This window comes from Anthonomus grandis, chromosome 13 (assembly GCF_022605725.1).
Source record: "Anthonomus grandis grandis chromosome 13, icAntGran1.3, whole genome shotgun sequence".
In the NCBI taxonomy this organism is placed as follows: Eukaryota; Metazoa; Arthropoda; class Insecta; order Coleoptera; family Curculionidae; genus Anthonomus; species Anthonomus grandis.
The window spans coordinates 14,991,686-15,012,736 of record NC_065558.1 but is presented as its reverse complement, the minus strand read 5'-3'; the positions used below and the strand labels follow the sequence as shown (position 1 = coordinate 15,012,736).

At 33.8% G+C, this 21,051-nt stretch overlaps 1 protein-coding gene across 1 annotated transcript in view; it reads right to left on the bottom strand.

Annotated features, from left to right (window-relative positions):
- Nucleotides 1–21,051, bottom strand: part of LOC126743536 (uncharacterized) — a 51,907-nt gene that overhangs the window by 7,618 nt on the left and 23,238 nt on the right. The window contains exons 4-6 of the mRNA XM_050450670.1: nucleotides 19,650–20,033; nucleotides 13,773–13,871; nucleotides 4,074–13,716 (exon numbers count right to left, since the gene is read on the bottom strand). Of these exons, the coding sequence (XP_050306627.1) occupies nucleotides 4,074–13,716; nucleotides 13,773–13,871; nucleotides 19,650–20,033 (10,126 nt within the window). The remainder of the gene's footprint in view (nucleotides 1–4,073; nucleotides 13,717–13,772; nucleotides 13,872–19,649; nucleotides 20,034–21,051) is intronic.

Below are 21,051 nucleotides of genomic sequence, written 5' to 3'. Positions count from 1 at the left end.
TAGTAAAAAACAACATTAATTACACGGGTTCATGTAAAAACAAGTCACCCTTAAGAGGTGAACGTTTATCGTTAAGGGGCACTTTTTTAGAGCATATGTTTATTTTTTAATTTTCATTTCGATGCCGACGATCTTGCAAGTTAATTAAACTAATCATTGTTTAAGTTCGTTGGACATTTCTAGCAATTTTCAGGTAAATACTTTATCTTTAATGGAATAAATTCACTAAATCAAAGATGTCCTTTTTTTCGGAAATCTGCTTGGACACGTGGATTAGTATTTTAAATTGTTTTTATTTTAATGTAAAAAAATGTATACAGGATGTCTAAAATGTGAGATACGAAGTCATGCATTATTTTCTTAAATGGCAACCCTGTTTTTTTTTTAACGAACTTAAGGGTTTAACAAGTTACACTTGCGTGCCAAATTTTAATTTTTTACTCCTCGTCTTTTAAATAAATAATGGCTTTATTTGTACTTTTCAATAGTGTACATAGGCGAAGTCTAGCCAAAGGCATCTACTTAACCTATTTAAAAAAAAGTAAGCAAAATTATTTTAGATAGCACAACAGAAAGAAAAAAATTTACATTTGTAATGGTAACACTAATATTAATATAAAAATAAACAGATATACACCCATTGGTCCATAAAAATCAAAAAATTATAAAATAAGAAATACCTACTGACAATTTAGCTATTCTGTTTTGTTAAAAAATGCAGCTTTAGTTTTTTTTTCTTGAAACCCGCTACTGACATTTCTTTTATAGGATTCGGAACAAGGTCATTGTAAATTGCCACAGCATTATACAGAAAACTACGACGAAAGAAGGCTGTTCGATATCTAGGAATTGACAACTTATATATGAATCTCAGATTTGCTTCATGTAAATTTTTCCGAAAAGTAAGTTTTTTGCGGAGGTAGGGAGGAGTAGACGACGCTAGCACTCTATGCACAAAAACCGCCAATTGCAAAGAGAATAGATTTTCCACGCGCAGCCAACTAAGTTCACATAGCCATGCAGAGACTCTATCATACTTTCTCAGTCCATAAATAAATCTGCAGCATTGATTTCGCAGCTTTTGCAAACGGTACGCAGTGATTTTGTCTAAACATGGAAAATAAACAATATTGCAGTAATTCATAATAGGTAATACTAAAGACTCACACAGTTTTTTCCCTACCTTAAAATGAATTATATTTCTGTTTGCATACAATGGCTTTAAAGAATAGTATGACTTTTTAATAACATTAGAAACGTGTAACTTAAAGCGCAATTCATCATCCAAAAGCAATCCAAGATTTTTTGCACATTTAACCATACTTAGCTGATTACCTCCCACAAAAAGCTTTAAACCGTCCAATGCTATTCTTTTTTTGTTCTTAGAAGCATAACACAATGTGTTATAACACAACACTTTGAAGGATTGAGTTTTAAATTATTGTGAGAAGAAAAGAAGGAAATTCTAGAAAGATCGTCGTTTATTTTATTTGATGCCTCCAATACAGATTCAGCTTTAAAAGAATGATAAATTTGCATATCATCCGCGAAGCCCTGGATCTGGCAGTATTTTACAACTTTAAACAAAACAGAAATATACATCAGAAATAAGAGAGGTCCCAAAACAGATCCCTGAGGTACTTCAGATATTATATATTTGATATTTGAAAAAGTCTGATCTTCCAAGACCACCATTTGCCTTCTGTTGGATAAGTAGGATTTAAAAAACATTTGGGAAACATTATCAAAGCCATAATAAGCCAATTTTGCCAAAAGCAAATGATGATCCAAGGTGTCAAATGCTTTGGAAAAATCAAGCATTATAAGTGCTGTGGAGTCACCTTTATCTATTGCAGAAATTATCTCTTGGGTAACGTTTAGTAAGACAGATGTCGTGCTATGTTGTTTTCTAAACCCAGATTGCTTATGCGGAATAATATTATTGGAGGTGAGAAAGTCATAAATTTGCGGCTGTATAAACTTTTCCAAAACTTTAGCGATGACCGGGATAATTGAAATTGGTCTAAGGTCGCTGAAATTAGTTGGATTATTAATTTTAGCCAAAGGTGTTAAGAGAGAAATTTTCCACATACCCGGGAAATAACCAGCTTCTAGGCAACAGTTTATAATATGCGTAATATGTGGAGATAGCTTTGGAATACAGTGTTGAAACATTGCTGATATTGAATCACAACCGTATGCATTTGATTTTAGGCTTAAGACTATTTTAGACATTTCCTCAACTTTGGCTAATCGAAATGAAAAATTTAGATCATGCTTAAACTGTTTGTTCTGAAAATTTGCAACTTCTTCGGGGCAACTACCTAACGGGCTATAAATTGAAGCAAAATAGTCATTAATTTTGTTTGGATCTCGGAGATTTAAAGGAATAGAATGATTAGAGATATTTTTTAGACTTAGAATATTAATAGCTCCCCATAACTGTTTACTATCTCTGATGTTCTGATGAAATGATGAGCAGATAATTTCTTTTTTCTCGCCTAATCATTCCCACCACAAGATTACGCATCTGTCTATAATATGCCCAATCAGTCAAATTTTTAGATTTTTTAAAACTTGACAATGCCTTATTTTTTTCTTTTATAAAAAGCTGCACATTTGCAGTTATCCACGGGGTATAAGGCTTAGAAATTTTTGACGTCGTAAAGGGTGCATGTCTCTCAAATAATTAGCAAATATTACCAGTAAGATACTGAATTTTTTCGTCTAGATTATTGATATAGTACACATTATCCCACACAATTTTATTCAGGTCCTTATAAAAATCATTTTTATTAAAATGTTTAAAATTACGATAGAGTTTCGTTTTTATCTCCCTACTCCGTGCCGCAATCTCGATACAGCAGAATATAGCTTGATGGTCACTAATTAGATCAGCGTTAAGTACTGCTGTACTTGTAACATTTGAGGGTTTATTAAAATAGATAACATCAATGAGTGTTTGTGCCATAGCAGCAATACGAGTAGGCTCATTTATTAACTGAGTAAAATCATAAGCTGTAAGACAATCAAGTAGAATATTATTTGTAAAATGATTAACATTAACATCACCCAGAATGATAATATTCTCATACTGTAGACATGCATGTGATAATAAATCTGACCTTGGTGGTCTATAGACTGTTCCAACAAAAAAAATTGTTTTGCCTATATTTACTTTAATAACCAAACACTCTAAATTATCAGAAAAGTCAATGTCAGCAAAAACTAAAGAGCTTTCAAAAATCTGTCGTACATAGACAGCCACGCCCCCACCCCTACCACGTCTATTCTTTAATAGGGATATAATTTTTGAGCTTTAAAAACCCTTGCCACCGAAGACTGACCAATTTCAAGTTCCCTAGCTATCTGAATAGTGTGTACTCAATTGTAGATCAGTTAAGTACGGCATTTTATAAACGGCGTAATTCAAAAACAGTTTTCTCGCACAAATATGAATCGAATGCGATCGTACTTTCCTTACTTGTGTTTATTTGTTATCACAATGTATATGTCGAGTATTCTAAGCAGTTATTAAAGAACGACTATTAAATTGAATTAATTTTTCAAATTAGATAATGTTTGAAAGATATCTTTTAAAAAGACAAGAAGCAAAAAAAAAATTGAAATATGGCACGCATGTGTAACTTGTTAAACCCTTTAATAAAAACCCTTTATCGTTAAAAAAATAGGATTGCCGTCATATATCACATTTGGGTCAGTCTGTATAATTTTTTACATTAAAATAAAGGCAATTTAAAATACTAATCGATGTGTTCGAGCATATTTCCGAAAAAAGAACACCTGTGATTTTTGTGAATTTATCCCAAGTTAGAGACTCGTACTGTAAAATGATTTGTGATATTTTTCAAAGAAACATCATTAGAAACCTTAAGAAAGAAAGCCAAATTTAGTATATTTTTAATTGGTAAAATTTGGTTATATTATTATTTGGTTGGTATAATTAGTGATTTTAAGCAATATTTTGACAAACTTAATAATTCAGTGCTGTATTTTTTATGTTCTTTATATTTTATGACTAACTAATCTACTCTACTGTAATAAAGTATTACCTTTCAACTGATTTAGCACAGCTCTCAAACTGGTTCTTCAATCCCTGAGTTAACACCTCACCAAATGAAATGCCAGGCGCCTCCTTCTCCTTCAATTCCCTGAACGAAAAACTGCGATTCTTGTCCAGAGACCTCTCGGAGCTCAAGTGCCAGTTGGAAGAGATCGTATTGGAATTCGAGGCATCATCGTCATAAGTATCACCCAGGGGAGTCGGGGTTCTCGAATGGTCAGTATACTCTTGCGCCTCCTCCGGCGCCGGTATCACAGTTCTGCTTTTCAGTAAATTCGATTCCGCCGCTGTTTTAACCGAGTTAGAGACCTCTGAGCCACTTTTTAACAGGCTGCAGCACTCCAGAAATAATTCTTCGTCTCTATTTAATGTTTTGCGTTGCTTCGATTCGTCGTAGATGCGGGCGCTCGTCGAATCCTCGGAAATTTCCTCGTACTGGCTGGGCTTAATAAAATCTGCGTCCGTATTAATTTGCAACGCCGATTTGTTTGAAGCTGAAGAACAATAGGAAATTTCGTCGCTCTCTTGTTTGTGCCTGTTATTGCTGGCGATATTTTCTAAATTGTTTTCGATAATATTCTCGAGCAGGTTGATTTGGTTTTCTAAAATGCTGTTTTGATAGGGAACAGGTGCTTGCTGAAAATGCTCCGATTCGAAACTTTTACGCTCGCCCAAACTTTTATATCTGATATTGTTAGTTTCGATTGGGGGCAAAAACTCTTGCGGTTGATTTTCGAAGTTTGGTAGAACAGGCTTATTGAGAACGTCACTGATTATGTCCACTAACTTCAATGAATGGTTAGGCTGCGGATTGTTCTCAAAATCTTCCTTGGGTTTGTTTAGTTTTTCCGCTTTAGAGCGTTCTTCAGCTTCTTTGGCCTCTAGTTCGGATAGTTTCGAAATGTGAGTAAGAGTAGTTCGGTGCTTTACTAAGTTTTCCAGTCTAATAAACGATTTTTTACAAATATCACAGTAATTTGAGTCAGCGTCTAGTGATTTACTTTTCTTGACAAATAGATCAGTATTCTTGGGGGACTCTTCTGTAAAGTCATACACTTTATCAGGTACCTCGTCAAAATCATCGTCCGGAACGTTATCAAAAGCTCCGTTTGAGCTGCATTCATCGTCATCTTGAACATCATTATAAACCGGCTCAAGGGGCTTGGCAGTTTGAACGTCATTAGTTTTTTTCAACAACTCAAATAGCTCTTCGCTGTTTAAGTTTGGCTTATTATTGTTTGGGATCAGTTTTTCTTCAACCTTTTTGCCTTTACTGCGCCGCTTTTCCAAAGCATCAATTAGAGGATCAATCAGATCATTTTCGTTGTAAGACGCCACTTTACGGTTACCACGTCGACTGCGTCTTAAATTAGCATCCAGATCCGATTCTTTAACTGTCTCTGAGTTAATTTTACCATTCAGAGGTGCTTCTTCTTCGGCCTCTTTATCAATTGATTTATCAAGTCGCTTTTTAGATTTTACAGAAGTTTTAATGTTTTTACTGCGACGCTTAGAAATCGGTGGAGTACGGACATCCTCATTGAAATCATAAATATCCTCGCTTTCAAGCGACTTATCGATTTCATCTAGTACCGGGGCGATATCCATTTCGGAACTGTTAATTATTTCACTTAAAGGTTTAATTTCCGAAAACATCTCTTTGAGAGCAGAAATTGTCACGGCTTCCGGCAAAATGGTGTTTGCTATTTTCTTTTCATCAACTTCAGTGTCTGTATAAGACGAATCAGGCGGCGCAACGCTACTCAACAACAACTCCTTGATGTTAATATTAGTCAAACGGCCTTCAAAAGTGGATTTTTCTAGTGGACGCTCCTCAATCAAGTCTGAATTCTTATTTTCTGATGTCGGACCGAGTTGTAAGAGCTGATCGAATAGAATGTCATTGTCCTTTGGTTTGATGTTATCAGTTTGCACCCGATCTAACAGAGGCAAGGAATCTTCACTATTATATGAAGGAGAGCATAAGGGAGAGGCAACATTGCTAAAGCTGTCTGATGCCTTAGAACTAATTTCATCTATGTTCTGGTATATGATTTCTTCATGAAGTTTCGGTATATTCGGTTCATCTACATTCATATCCTTCTTTATAGATAAAGAACTTTCTGGGTCATCCATATTTATATCTTTCTCAATAAATGAATGACTGTTCGGTTCTTTATAAGTAATATCATTTATGGAAGCCTCACTGGTCACTAGTTCCACCTTCTTCGATGATCTTCTGCTCGACGAATCAGATTCTAATATGTTTGACACGTCTAAGTCTGTATAGTTTTTTTTTATTCGTTTGTGATCGTCTTTTTCAGGTTCATCCAATAGTTGTTCAGTAATAACTTCTTTGGCAGCTAACGCCTGTTTACGTTTACCGCCCTTCCTACGTTTTTTTGATTTGCCTTTTTGAAGCTGCATATTCTCAGTCTTATTATCATTATCCTTATCAGAATAACTGTCTTCAAACTCAAAGACGTCTTTAATGGCTTCCGGAGGAGTTTCTTCAACTTGTAAACTTTTAGGTTCCATAATATCACGATGGTCAAGTTTATCTTCAACGTTCTTAGGTTTGGCGTTTATAAAACACTTTTTAATTTTGATTTTGGAGCCGTCAGTCATATCTAATTGGTATTCCATATCGTCTTTTACATTTACATCAGCCTCTTCATCCTTGAAATCAAATATATCTTCTTGCTCTTGGGTGTCTGTTGATTTCCCTTTCTTTTTGTTTTTGGTTTTGTTGCCCGATTTTAACGGTGCATTTATTGTATTTTCGAGGAAATTATTTTGTTTAATTGATCGTTGCTTTTTTTGCTTAATTTTTTCATTATTTAAAATGTTATCTTCACTGGTTACTGATGGTATATCATTAACAACATCAGTCTCAATAGCTGATTCCTTATTACTCGTATCAAGTTTCTCCTCAAAATCGAATATATTTTCTATCTGTTGTTTATTGTGCTGAAACTCAAATGCCTCCTTTACCCCAGCTTTCTTTCTCCCTCTCTTTTTCACTTTGCTCTTTAAATTTTCATATGATTGTTCTGCAGGAATATCAGTGTCATTTAACATGCTTTTATAACCCTTGTCTTCATCTGAGTTACTCTCTTCAAAATCAAAAATGTCTTTAGCGGTAATCACATCTACATTCTTCTCTATGGCAGGTTTCCCAAAAAACATATCTTCATTATAATTGATACACTTTCTGGATCTTCTATTGGATCTTAAAACTTGCTCGTCTGTAAATTCTGGTTCCTCTGGTCTTGTTTTGATCAACGGTGTTGATTCAACTTCTTCTTGTTCAGGGAATGAGCTATTAATGGTTTTCTTCGATTTTTTAGTGTTCTTTTTTGCTAAATTATCTGGGGACTGTATCTCTTCTGTTGCAGTTGTAAGATCTGAAGTAAGTTCTTTTTCCAGAAAATTGCCAGTAACAATTTCTTTTTTGGGCTCCATAGAGGTTTCGCCTAAATATTGAAATATTTCCGTTTCAGTTTTCGTTAATAGTGATGATTTAGTTTCGTCTGCCGAAATTACATTATTTTTGGTCTTCCTACTCTTTCTGCTGCATTTTTTATTTAAATCATCAAGTGAAGCCTGCAATTCCTCTGGATTTGTCACAGAAGTCTCAACAGCTTCTTTTTCAATAATATTTTCATTAAAAATATCATTTTTGTTTGATTCTAAAGCTTTATCAGGTTGAGCGTGTATATCGTTTGTATTGGTTTGACCTGATAAAGATGATCCAGTTTCTTCTTCGCCTTGAAATGTATAACTATCGGTTTCCTTAGACATTTCACTAAATTGTTTAATTGGCTCATCTGAAGATTTTAGATGTTCTGTTGCATTAGGATTTTCATAATGCAGATCTGGCACAACTGCGTCTTTTTCGGTAATATTTTCATTAGCAGTTTTTCCTATATCTTCTAGAGGTACCTCTGTTTTATTTTTGTCTAAGGATAATTCCATGTCCTCAGTAGCCGGAATTAAATCATTTTTAATATCCTTGGAATGTTTGTGGTCCCTTTTTATTGAAATATCAATAGACTGTAATTCTTCTGTTTCAGATGTAACAGGATTTTTATAGAGTGAACCTAAATCATCAGTTTCTTCTATAGTACTATTATCACTACTTTCTCTTTTATTGGATACCATATCTATTTCATTTGGAGGTTGTAATACTAAGTTGCCCATTAATGTTGCTTCAGTTTCTTCTTTAGCAGAAATCATATTATTCTTATTTTTCCTCGTTTTTTTGCTTAACTTTTTGGTTAAATTAGTAACAGACTGTGCTTCTGCCTTTTCAAGTTTATTAATACTTTTAGACGACTCTTCTTCAACATTAACAATTTCGCAGTTATCTGATCTTACAACATTAATATCTGCAGATGCAATTTCTTCGGTTTTACTCGATAATGTTTGAACACTTTCTTTAAAGGGAACTGTATTATTGCTGCTCTTTGTGAGTTTTTTGGGGCAAGTTAAATTCAAATCAACTAAAGATTGAAGGGTTTTAAGCTCATCCATAACTTCTTTTTTCTCTGATATGTTATTAAACGTCGTACTGAATCTTTTATTTGCTGCGTCAGTTGGATAATATTGAAGTTCATTTTCAATCGAATTTATGTCATTTTTATAATTTGCTGCCTCAACTATGTTATCCCCAAAAGGTTCTTTTGTAGTTTTCCTAAGTTTTTTATTGAGCCTTTCTGTGAAATTATTTGAAGAACATAAATATTCTGAATCAGTTTTGTAGGGGAAATCTATAGAATTATCTTTCTTATCTGGAGTTACAGCATTAACAGAACTTATCGCGGTATTGGCAGTTTCATTTATAGAATTTGGTGTTTCTTCAACAGAAACTGGGTCCACATACTCCGGTTCAGCTGATTTAATAGGATTAATAGAAGTCCTAGTTTTTTTAGACTTTCTATTGAATCTTCCCTTACTATTTCGAGAAGGCAACTCTTCTGGGATAGCTGCAATAGGATATTCTAAATTAACGCCTGCTTTTTCAAGAATAATATTATTGGTTCTTTCAGGTAAATCAACTGAGGTTTCTGGTTCATATTGTCCAATTGTTTCAAAACCTATCTTAACTTCCTCTTTCAGCAGATTGACATTTTGATTGGCCTTCTTAGAATGTCTATTGGACTTCTCAATCGGACTTTTACCTCCAGACTGAAGCTTTTTCTCATCACTAATATCAGGGAATTTATTTGGTAACGCTGAATCTTTTATGTTATTGGGGCTTGCTGATATATCACCTAGAAACTCTGAGTCTTTCAGAAAAGAACCTGATTCCAATGGTGCTAAAGGAATTAGATGATTCAAGAACTTTTCATCGAGTTTTTTAGTTAAGTCTTCCGAAGGTTCTAGCTTTTTTGGTCTAACTAGATCAGAAAATGCATTTGGTGAAGTTGGTTCAACGTCCTTTTTTTCTAAACTAATCGTTGAATTAATATTATTAATTGCGCCATCTAAAGATTGTGGTTTGAAAACTGAGTCAATTGCTTTTCTTTCTGTTTCATCAGTTAATGTGAGCAAGTCTAAATTCACAAGTGGCCTCAACAAATCACCATATTTCGTAACATTATTGACCTCCTTTAAAGCTTCTATTTGATCTATGTGGAGTATATCTACTACTGCCTCGGCTATTACTGGATAATACCCCTTATTGAACCCAATCGGTTCAAGCTGCAGGACTTTTGGTTTTGATGTGTCAACTAATTCAATTTTTTCAAGAATTTGTTGTACCGGTTGGACTTCTTCAGTGCCTTTTTTCAGTTTCTTCTCCTTGTTTTTCATCTTGGCAATTTTTTTGAGCTTTGCCGCATGTTCAAGCGCCTTTTTCTCCAACTCGTCCTCGTTGTAACTGATAACTTTACGATTTCGTTTTGTTTTTGTTGCAACTTCTCCAATATTGTTCACCTCAGCAAGTTGTTCGGCAATAATAAGTTTAGGGGATTCACTTTTTCTGAACCTTTCCTCGCTTTTCCTAGATTCCAATTTTTCTTCTATCGTCTCTTCATCGGATGTTGCAATAAAACCGCTCTTATGATTTTCAACGTCTAGTTCTTTTTCGACCGAATCCTTTGGAGGATCTTCACTCTTTTCTACGCCCACTATGCCTGTACTTGTCTGTTTACAGGTTTCAACCAAAGGTGACTCTGAGTCGCTCAATTTCGCATCTGAAACTCGCCCTTTCTTTGGAGGTCTTCCTCGTGGTTTCGGTTTAACCGGTTTCACTGTTGCCTCTGCACAATTTTCTATCAATATTTCTGGAGATAAATCGATTTTGTTTAGCACAGGAGTTAGACGAGTTGCATCTTGCTGAACTGGAGAAGTTTTCACTGGAGGAGTTGTCTTTGATTTTTTTCGTCCACGTTTTTTAGGCAATTTTGGAGTGGTTTCGGTTGCATTTTCCGCAATAGGATCCTCTTCTGGTAAGTTTTTTACAATTTCAAAAGATTTAGAGTAGATATTTAAAGTAGTTATTTCCTCTGAATTGGTTTGATTGTCTATTTTTTCATCGTCCAGGGAAATTCTGGTTAATTCAGTAGTTTCTGGATTTTGTTGGTCATCTTTGATTGGTACAAAATCAATTGTGGGCATGGCTTTATTCTCAGAGTCCACTGTTTCCAAGTTCTCATCCTTTTTTAAACAAGCATTTTGGCCTCGTGGTTTTTTTCGCACATATTTTCTTTTAACCTTTTTCTGAGGCCTTTTTGGCACTTTTTTACTTTCCGTTATTTCCTCATTTTCTATGACTTCAGCTGAATTAACTGTATTTGTTATAGCTTCTACAGGATCATTAGTATTTTCAGTTACTTGTGAAGTATTGTCATTTTCAGTAAACAACTGATCTGCAACTTCCGACTCTTTTTGATCTGATAAAATTACGTTATTTACAGGCTGATCGGCCTCCTTCTCAATACTACTTGATTGTTTTGGATTTGAACCGTTGTCCAATACATTACTGGCATCGCGTGGAGATCGATCTGACTGTTGTAACGTTAAACCATGATCTTCTGCGGGTATGTTATCTAATTCTAATATATTATTATCTGCATGGTCAGAATCTTCCAGTTTCTGACTTACGGGTGTACTGATAAAAATCTTTCCGTCTATTTCGTCCTTTGAATCATTAACGTCAGCCTGTTCAAAACCATCAGTTTTGTTCCTTAAAGGGCTTTTTTCAGTAGGTTCCTTTGATTGTGCAGCCAGATTTAATTCAGTTTCCTGGCCTAGTGGATCCAAGTCGTTAGACACAGCTGCCAGTTCCTCCGGCCTTGGACTTATCACTTGAACGAAACTAAGGTCATTTCTTTCAATAATATTGGTATTAATGGGAATATCTTCGATTTCCATGTCCATTTCTTCAACTGAATCGTTCAGGTCCATTTCCGTATTGGCTTCATCTAGTTTATCATCCACGATGTTGGTCGGAGGAATCCGTTTAGTCTTTTTATTGATAACCAAAGCAAACTCTTTGAACATGTCAATGTCAAGCTTATCCAGCCTTTTAGAACTTTTCGATTTTCTCCTGGTCCGTTGCGAGTTTAATGTCGCCAAAGGCTTATCGACCTTTGAAGGCATTTCGCTTAAATTTGGTTCACTTGAGGAGCGTGATTGCGAGGAAAATTCAGTTGCTGACGCGCCACTTTCAACAGGTTCCGATATTGTGGAAATTTCTTCTTCTGTGACAATTGTAGGTTTGACGGCAGATGTACGTTTCCTTTGGCAGAATTTTAATTTTCTTTTTTTGCGCGGTTTTTTTACAATTACTTGGTCCGTATTAGGAGTTTCTTGTAAGTTTTCTTTAAGGCTGTCTGTGGTCGAAGTTTCCGTTATATCTTTGCTATTTTCAACTTTTAAGTTTAACGTTTCCTCTGCCAGTGAAACCGGAATAGTTGATAAAGGAACTGTTTTATCTAATACTATTTCCGGTTCGTGCTTCTCTTTGCTTGTTTTGCAAGAGTCCTGCACTTCTGCAGTAGTTTTTAGGACACACTCTTTAATCCTGGCAATCAATGGGTCGTCATTTTGAGGATTACTAGATGGCGCAATAATAAGTTTGTCCTTGCCAAACAGGATGTTGGTAATTAAATTATTGTCAGAATGACGCCTCTTTTTGGGTTTCTTAGGCTTATCAAACCAACTGTTGACCACAAAATCAATTGTATCGTCCAAATTTGTTCTTTTGCCAATCAGCTCTTGTTCCTTTTCCATGGTGTAGGACATGCTACTCGCAACCACTTGCTGGATAATATCATCGACGGAATTCCATGTCACTGTCGAAGGTTTATGATTTTTCACCGCTATATCAGTCAAATTAGGGGTGCTGATACACTTCTTACTGAGATCCAATGCAGTTTCTTCTACGGCAGGTGTGAAAGTTACGATAGGCGGTTTGGGAATCGCACGGGGTTCTACGCTAGTAGTCGAACTGGTGCTAAACAGGCTTTCCAGTGAGGAAGAAACTTTATCATCCTTATTTTGCAGTTTGCTAGTTAACATAGCGATACAGTCGTTTAAGCCGCGATTTGGCTTACGGATTTTCCCTTTCACGTTTGGGGATACCATAGGAATACTTTTGGGCTTTAAAGTGGTATCTATGGCCACTGGCGTCAGAATGTCCGGTATTTTAGTGTCGAAATTTAGTTCGCCTTTGGCTTGCAGACTTTTATCTCCCTCCTTATCGGCCAAATCAAAAATCGTTTCCGGTATCGGAGGATTTTCTTTTGAGTCTGCCGGTATAGGGGGAGGTTTCTCTGTATCTGGCTGGTTTTCTTCTGATTCTGAAGGAGTGACGTTGTGGTCTTGTGGTTTCTCTAAAAAAGGCTCCGGTACTATAAAATCAGGTTTTTTCTCGATCTTCTCTATTTTTAATTTTTTCACTTTATTGATCACGTTGCGGAAACAGCGGCTTAATTTCCGTTTGCTCGTCTCTGGTGTTGCAGTTGGTTTTATGTCACGCCTCAAATTCTCCTCCTCGCGAGAAGTTCTTTTTCTCAAACTTAAGGCCCTGACGAACCCTTTGAGGCCTCCCTTTTTGTTCTTGTGTTGTGAAAAAGCGGGCGTACTATCGTCATTGTAATCATCCACTGATTTATTTTGGATGTTAGAGTTCTTCTTCTTTACAGGGAAAAAGCTTTTCAGATTCAATCTGTTACCTACAGCTCGTTTAGGTCGCATTTTACTCTCGCTAGTTTCAATCTCTATTTTAGGCCCTTTTCGTTTCTTTTGTGCCGCCTCTTCGCTAACATCCCGCTCATTCTCCTCAATATCAACAGCGGCAGTGCTTCTGGTCAACCGCTGACTTCTTAATCTTTTTATCTTCCGTTTGACCATCAAGGTAGAGTTCACATCTAAAATACGACTGGATAAAACCCTGTTAAGGCTCCGTAAATTTCTTCGTTTTTGATTGTGATTAGGATTATCCGAGGCGTGTTTGACCATGATCGCTTTGCCGCATTTTAATTTCGAATTTGTACTCGGCGATTGAGCGTTTTGTTTTGTGTTTTTCGTCTTTTTCGATTTAAAGGCGGCATCGAGGGACATGACGTTGCGCCGGCAACGCTTGGCAGGCAAATTTGCCAACATCCGTTGAATCGTTTCCGCTGTAAAGAAAATTTTAAAAACAAAAATTAAAAAAATATTAAATAGTCGGACTTACCATCGCTTGGTTTTTGTCGTGGAGTGTAAACAGGTTTTTTATAAATTTTCTTTTCGGTTGGTTCAGTCTTACGTTTGGGTTGAGTTTTTGGCTCGAATCCTACAACATAGGATTAGATTTATACAAAGCAAGAAAAATAGTTGATTAATTTAAATAGATATAGTCAAAAATAGCTTTATTGCTACATAACATAATATGTTGTTAACAAAGCATTATATAAAACCTTAAAGATAGTTGACAACATAATCTTTTACAAAAATATAAAAATTTTAACAATTCTTACATATATAGAATATAGAACATACGCAACACAATTAAAAAAGTAAAAGAAGAAAAAAAAGAAAAAGCAGTAAGAAGTCACATCACGCTATGCAAAACTCTTTACTGTCAAAAAGTTGTATTTAAAAACTCGTCTAGAGAATAAAATGCTTTATCAAGTAAAAGTTTCTTTATATTTTTATTAACACGTTTTTCACCTTCTGCCCCCGTACACAATAGGAACTTAATCAATCTGATCACTTTTTGGGATAGGCAGAGGTAAAGAGAAGGTTGTTCGGCGATTGTAACTCCTGATGGCGATATTTTTTGTGGATAAGACTGTGTCTAAAATAAAAAGGCATGGCAATGCCAGGACAGACAGTGTTTTAAAAATAATGGCCTACAGGGGCTACGAAAGGGAGCTACACATGTGCGTATGGCTCTTTTTCAAAATAAATATAGAGCTGAGCAAATACTGAGAGCACACACCCCAAAACACAATACCATATCTCAGATGAGACTCAATAAGAGCATGGTAGGCAATTTTAGCCACATCAAGTCCCAGAGAATGTGTTATTACCCTAATAGCATAACAGTTGGATGATAGCTTCCCTATTAAAGGGGAGATATGATTTTCAAATTTTAATTGCTTATCAATCGTCAGACCCAAAAATTTGCATGTTTCAGAAGAACCCAATGTTTCATTTTGCAAAGTGACAGTTCCAAAGTTATATTTAAAAGTTAAAATATTAGTTTTAGAAATATTAAAAGTTAATCTATTAGATTCACACCATGACTTTACAAGAATTAAATCTTCATCAATAATATTCTTTAACCTCTTGGGGTCAGTGTCATGCCAAAGTATTGTTGTATCATCCGCAAAGATAGTAAAATTGCCCCTAATTGGAATTTGAGAGATTTCATTGACATATAGCAGGAACAACATTCGTCCAAGAAATAAATGAAATATATTTAGACTTAATTTATTGACTCTTTAATTGTTCTATTTTTTAATGGGACAGTCGACAATAGTGTTTTAAATTTTTAACTTTTTTAATTTTATTTAAACGTGATAGGTAGAAAACGAGAAAAAGTATCTAAAATTGTTCAATTTTTCTAACTGTAACTTATTTACACAAAAATCTCTCGACCAACTTATATATATCATTTTTAAACTTAAGTAAATTTAAAAAAATCATTAATTTATAATTTTGTTATGAAAGGGATCAAGAAGATTCGATTTGCATAATGGTTTACACTGTTTACAATTTCGAAATTATAATGTATTTAATTTATGATTAATTATCGGCCCGATTATATAAAAATAATCATTAAAATATAAAAACGAAAAAATAATTACAATATTATTATACCTTTAACATATTATATTATTTTCAAGTCATCAGATTTTTTATCAACATGATTCTCTATAAGAATGAAGCTAACGAAGCATTTTACCTATATCAACAATAAAAAGTAGAGGATCGTATTTAAAAATTAATAAACCTAAATTATTTATAGATAAAAGAGTTAATAAAAATTATTTTACAAAAAACGCAGAAAAAAAAGTTTAATTTTTTTTTCTTCATTTAAAAATGGCATTTTATTAAGCACTAACATTACTTTACTTCTCTTTACCGCCTTTTAAGCGACCTCTTATCGTATAAGATAACTATTATAATTATAAATGTGCCGTAAGCCTAAAAAATGCAATAAAACCTCAATAAAAGAATTCTCAAGGGCTTCATGGAATAACCAACAAATTATCCGTTTACTTACAGAATGTTTCAATTTCGAATTCTGCCATAGGGATCCCATTAACCAGCCATTTAAAAAAAGTTATTTTATTTTTTCTTACCCTAGTTTTTGTATTAGACAACTATGTCCAACTAACAAACTCGCAGTAGTAGTTACTTTTTTCCGGCTACATAATAGTGATTATGGCGACGTTTCGCCTTCACCCTGGCGATCACGTCTAATTCTTTTTCAATTTCCACTTAACTCGCCATATTATTTTATCAAAACCTTAAATAAATCTTATATTCATTTTTCAATGTATACTAATTTTTAGAAATACTATGTTATTTCTTAAAAAACCGAGAAATACAACAAAAAGTTTTTTACCATAGAGAATATTGTGACATTCACCTTATTCAGTCAAAGTGGTTTTTACATACTCTGTTTGGTTTAATAACAAACTCAAAAGACCAATATAGGATGAAATAAACTAAGAAACTAAAAATCCGTGTATCCCAAAAGCTGTATCTAGGTGATCTTGACTAACCACTATTTTCTTTTGGAAAGTTATGGTAATAAGTTTGTGTTTAATATTAGTTTCATATTTTACACAATATACCACTCGCCAATTATACCAGAATTATGTTAATGGTTTCAGCTCTATATTGAGAAATTCAATTAAATTGTATCAGAATTATAGATGTATACATAAATGTATAGAAATAATTTATTTGCGACAGTTTGGTCCAATAAGTTAAAGAAATTTGTATTTTGTTTTTTTTTTTCGGAATTTCTAGTTAAGTACAGTTCTGAAGTCGTGATAATTTCTTGACTAATTAATACTGTTGATAATAAACAGAATCAACAATGACAATACATTAAAAAAATAATAATAATTTTAACACACGGTACAATTGATTGAACAAAATGTGATAAATTTTCGCAGTTAAAAGTGATTTTAATGTAAATCATCTAGATAGCTACGGACATAGCATTAGCAGTTGTTTTAGCTAAAAGTGTGCTGGAAATTAGAAATTGTGGACATGTGTGTTTAATTATCATTTTTGGTTGTCATTAACCATTAACCAAGTGTTTTTACTTAAATGTGATTTTTTTTGAAAAAACGTTTTTTATTTTTCTGGATATTTTGAAAACAAGGATAGAAACTGAAACATTATATTTCATATACATAAAATGCATTTAGTTGTACTCTGTGATAAAACATTTTAAAAATATAAAATTATCGTCTAAAAAAAGGGCAATAATTCTTATTTTATTTTTAAAGCCTCATTTAAAAGGTTGCGAATTTAGAAGCGCGAATTGCGGATAATGCTTCTATTGGCTGATTTTATCTTATTTGACAGTACTTTTTCTAAATAAACCAATTAATAATAGTCAAAGCGATGTCCATAGCCATCTAGATGATGACAAATTGTTTTAAGTGAGAGGAAAGACATTCAAAAAGAAACTCAAAGGAAAGGTGGTTGGTTAATGTTTTCAGGTAACAAATGGCAATCATAATAAAAGAAACAATTAAAAAAACACCAAATCCAACAACCTGTAACTTGCATTAATTACGTTATTAAGTTGCATAAGGACCACATTTGAAAAAAATTCCACCTAACTCAGTATTCAGGAAGTACATTAAATAGTTCAAAACAGCTGTTACTGTCAAGGCAATTGAATGATGAGTATCTCCACATACCATCCCTGCACTTTTTCTAGGCTTGAGCTTAGTTTCGTTAAGAAACAAGTATAGTTAATATACTTGTCGAAGAGTCAAGGAAGTATCGATATCGATAAAGTTTAAATTTATCGATAGTTAAGAGAGCCCACACATTTTCTGCATCATTCTCAAAACTGCTAAGAGTGGATTAAATTTATTTTTGATTGCTATAAAGACGCCACCACCATCATCCTTTTTCAACAAAAAGAGATCAATCTCTTCGAAAAGTTGAGTGCGTTTGTATATCTATGAATTCCTGGTCTAATGTGATGTCATTTAGCCAGGATTATATTATAAAAAAAATACCAAAGGAACAGTTATCAAGAGAGTTTCAACTCCTTTAATTTTGTTCTACAACCTTGAATATTTTGGACATGAAGGGCCAATGAAAAAAGTATTTTTAAAAGTAGAACTCTTTAGATATTATTAGTTATTAATAATTAAAAGTCGTCGATTTTCTGTTGTAAGATCCTCACTAAAATAAATATTTCCATTCTGAAGCCCACAGGACTTTGCAGCTATCCCACCCAATTCTTTTCTTTTTTTTTAATAAGGAAATCTTATTACCCAGTTAAACCATGATTTTTTTTCTCAGAGGAATTTTCTTTATTTTTTAATGTTTTGCAATATTAATTTATTAGGGATTCGAGATTCAAACCTCTAAAAACAGTCTTAATAGTCTCAGAGAGATCCAAAGGCTTCCACCATTTTAACCCGGAAATAATTACATTATTTTCCCTTTCCTTCTGTTCCGTTAACATCAGTTTACTCTCAATAATTAATGTTGAGCTGAACTTTAAAGACTATAATTTTAACCTTAAGTAAGAAGCTCACATCCTGGCTGTTTTGCTATTAGACTTGTTAGGGATGAATTAGGACTACTAGAACTATAAACTAGAGCGAAATGTTTACTTTGTGCTATTGGAGTCGCACCTTAAATATGGTATCCTATTTTGGGGTATTTCCAATCAGGAGAATTTAAATATGCTTTTTGTTCTCCAGAACAAAGCACTGCGATTTATTGTGAACATAATCAGAGAGATTCTTGCCGGCCACATTTTGCAACTCAGAGTCATCTACTCTTCTTTTAAAAAATCGCGGCAGGCACCTACTCCTTATAATACCCGTCAAAACCTCAATTTACCGCTACCTATCCCAAAGACTACCTTGGTTAAGAAATCTCTTAAATATCAGGGTCGTAAAATGTACAATAAATGGATTTCATTGCTCTAATGTTTTTAAACATTTTAGCCAGGTACTTATTGTATTTTATATTGTGTAAGTTGCTTTACTCCATGCTAGGTCAATAACAATTTGTAAACTTTTTGGATTAATAAAGTATTTTTGAATTTGAGTGAGAGTATTATTTTCCTTTTCAATTCTCTTTAGTGTTTCTGTGGTCTTGTCAAGTCATCAAGTCATTCTTTTCTTATTCAAAGGCATTTGAGATAAACTGTGCTGAATCCTTAAAGTCACTAATCTCTTTAGCTTATAAAAAAAAGCCTTATTAAATGCAACCAATTCTCTTTATTGAATTGGTTGCATTTAATAAGGCTTAATCATATGATTTAGTGTAAGATTCAATTTTAAACTTAAGCCATTTAATATCCTCTTTCATGTTGACACAATTCTCATCTAGATCATCAAGCTTATTCTGTAAATCTTGAGGAGCCTTCTGTATTTTCCCTACTTGCTTATAAAAAAAATTGATGATGGTCGCTAGAAGACCTATTAAATAAAAAAACGGATAGAAATACATTTTTTTAAATATATTTGAATGATATTGAACAACCAACATTTTTTAAGCAACATATTGTTGATGCTATTTCTATTAGTTTATGGGCAACTTTGCTTAATTTACTCATCTTATCTCTTATTGCTAACCAAATCACAAGAGTCGAAATTTAAATCCCATCCAATATACCAAGATAAATTGTTTTCAAAGTTTTAAAATCCTCAAGAAAGAAGGAAAACCAGTAAAGAAATCTGAATATGTGTTATGCCACTCGGATCTAACATTAATATTTACAAAAACGTTACAATTGTTTGAAATGTGATTTAAAGGTTTAAGGTTTTCTTGTAAAAAAAAATCAAAAAGTTTCCCGTATTAAAAAATAAAAGCAGTTTAAATATAAATAAATACAGAAACTATTTACCGGTACGTCTCCGTCGATATTTAGACCGGAACGGTCGATATTTCACCTTCCGCCTTGCCAGCATCCACGTCCAATCACCGCCACATTCTAGCATATGCCTGTGGAGCTCCCCTAAAGAATTGCACTGTTTTGCGCACTTGGAGCACATGCGCGACTCCGACCTGCGCCACTGTTTACACGGAATCGTCTCTTCGACGACTCCCACTTTTCCCAAACCCGGAATACTCAGGTGCCGATAGAGTTCGCTCTGGTTCCCGACAAACTCGTAATGTTGCACCCATACGTTCTGGTGGTAGGCGCTCTTGTGCTCCAATAAGTATTTCATGTTGGAAAATTTCCCTCCGCAGGCCGCACATATGTACATGCGGCTCCTCGCCCATTCACCTAATGCAGAGAAATATTTTATTTTAGACGTGGTAATTATAAGAAGAACAATTTATAAAGATTATTAGACACATAAATCAGTAAATTTTTAAAACTGAATTGTAGACTTGGTGATGAAAGTATTTTTTTCATATACATAGATTGCATGTCGTTGTCACCCATTTTTGACTTGGTTAGTATTATTTTCTTTTCGCCCTAGTTTAGCAATTTATGTTTGAATAGTGTAAAGATGTTAAAAATGGTTTTATACAATTTTAACAGTTTAATGAAATTGAAAATTAATACCTGCCTAAAACTAATAACCACTATAATTAATATAAGTTTTGCCGTATTTTATAAAAGAAATATATGTAAGTTGATATTTGAAAAAAATTTAAAGAATATACAGGACAAAGTCCATAATTGCAAATTATCTTCAAACAAACTTATAGCCCCAATTACCAAGTAAATATTTTATTAGCCACTTATTAACTTTATTGGTAGATCCTTAGGTGCTTGACATAACCCCATCCAAAAAACAGAAAAAATCGTTAATTTCTAAAAGTAAATCACAAGTCATGAAATATTAAATATCTGTTTTGATGGAACTGATGCGACATTAGATATGTATTATAACCATATTGTAAACACCGAGAAACAAGCTTATTCTCCGTCATCCCGGAATGACACAAGTGGTACACCGCACGACGTCTCGAAGGTTAGCGGAAATCTTCCGGAACAGCGTTCTGCTAAGTATATAAAGAGCTGCATCGCTGATAGTTGTCAGTTATCAGTTTATAGAAGTAAAGTTCGGATATTGGCGCGAGATTTAAATCATAATAGTTTCAGTTCATCACGTCATAAATAGATTTATTTATAACGTGTTTCAATAATGTGTTTTGTGAAGTGGGAAAATAAATTAGTTGACTATTTTTGATTGCTTTAATTCACACCTATAACGAACGGGTAAAAACGCTACAGTATTATGAATTCTAATACAGCTTAGATAATATATAAAAACTCTTTTTTTCCATATATT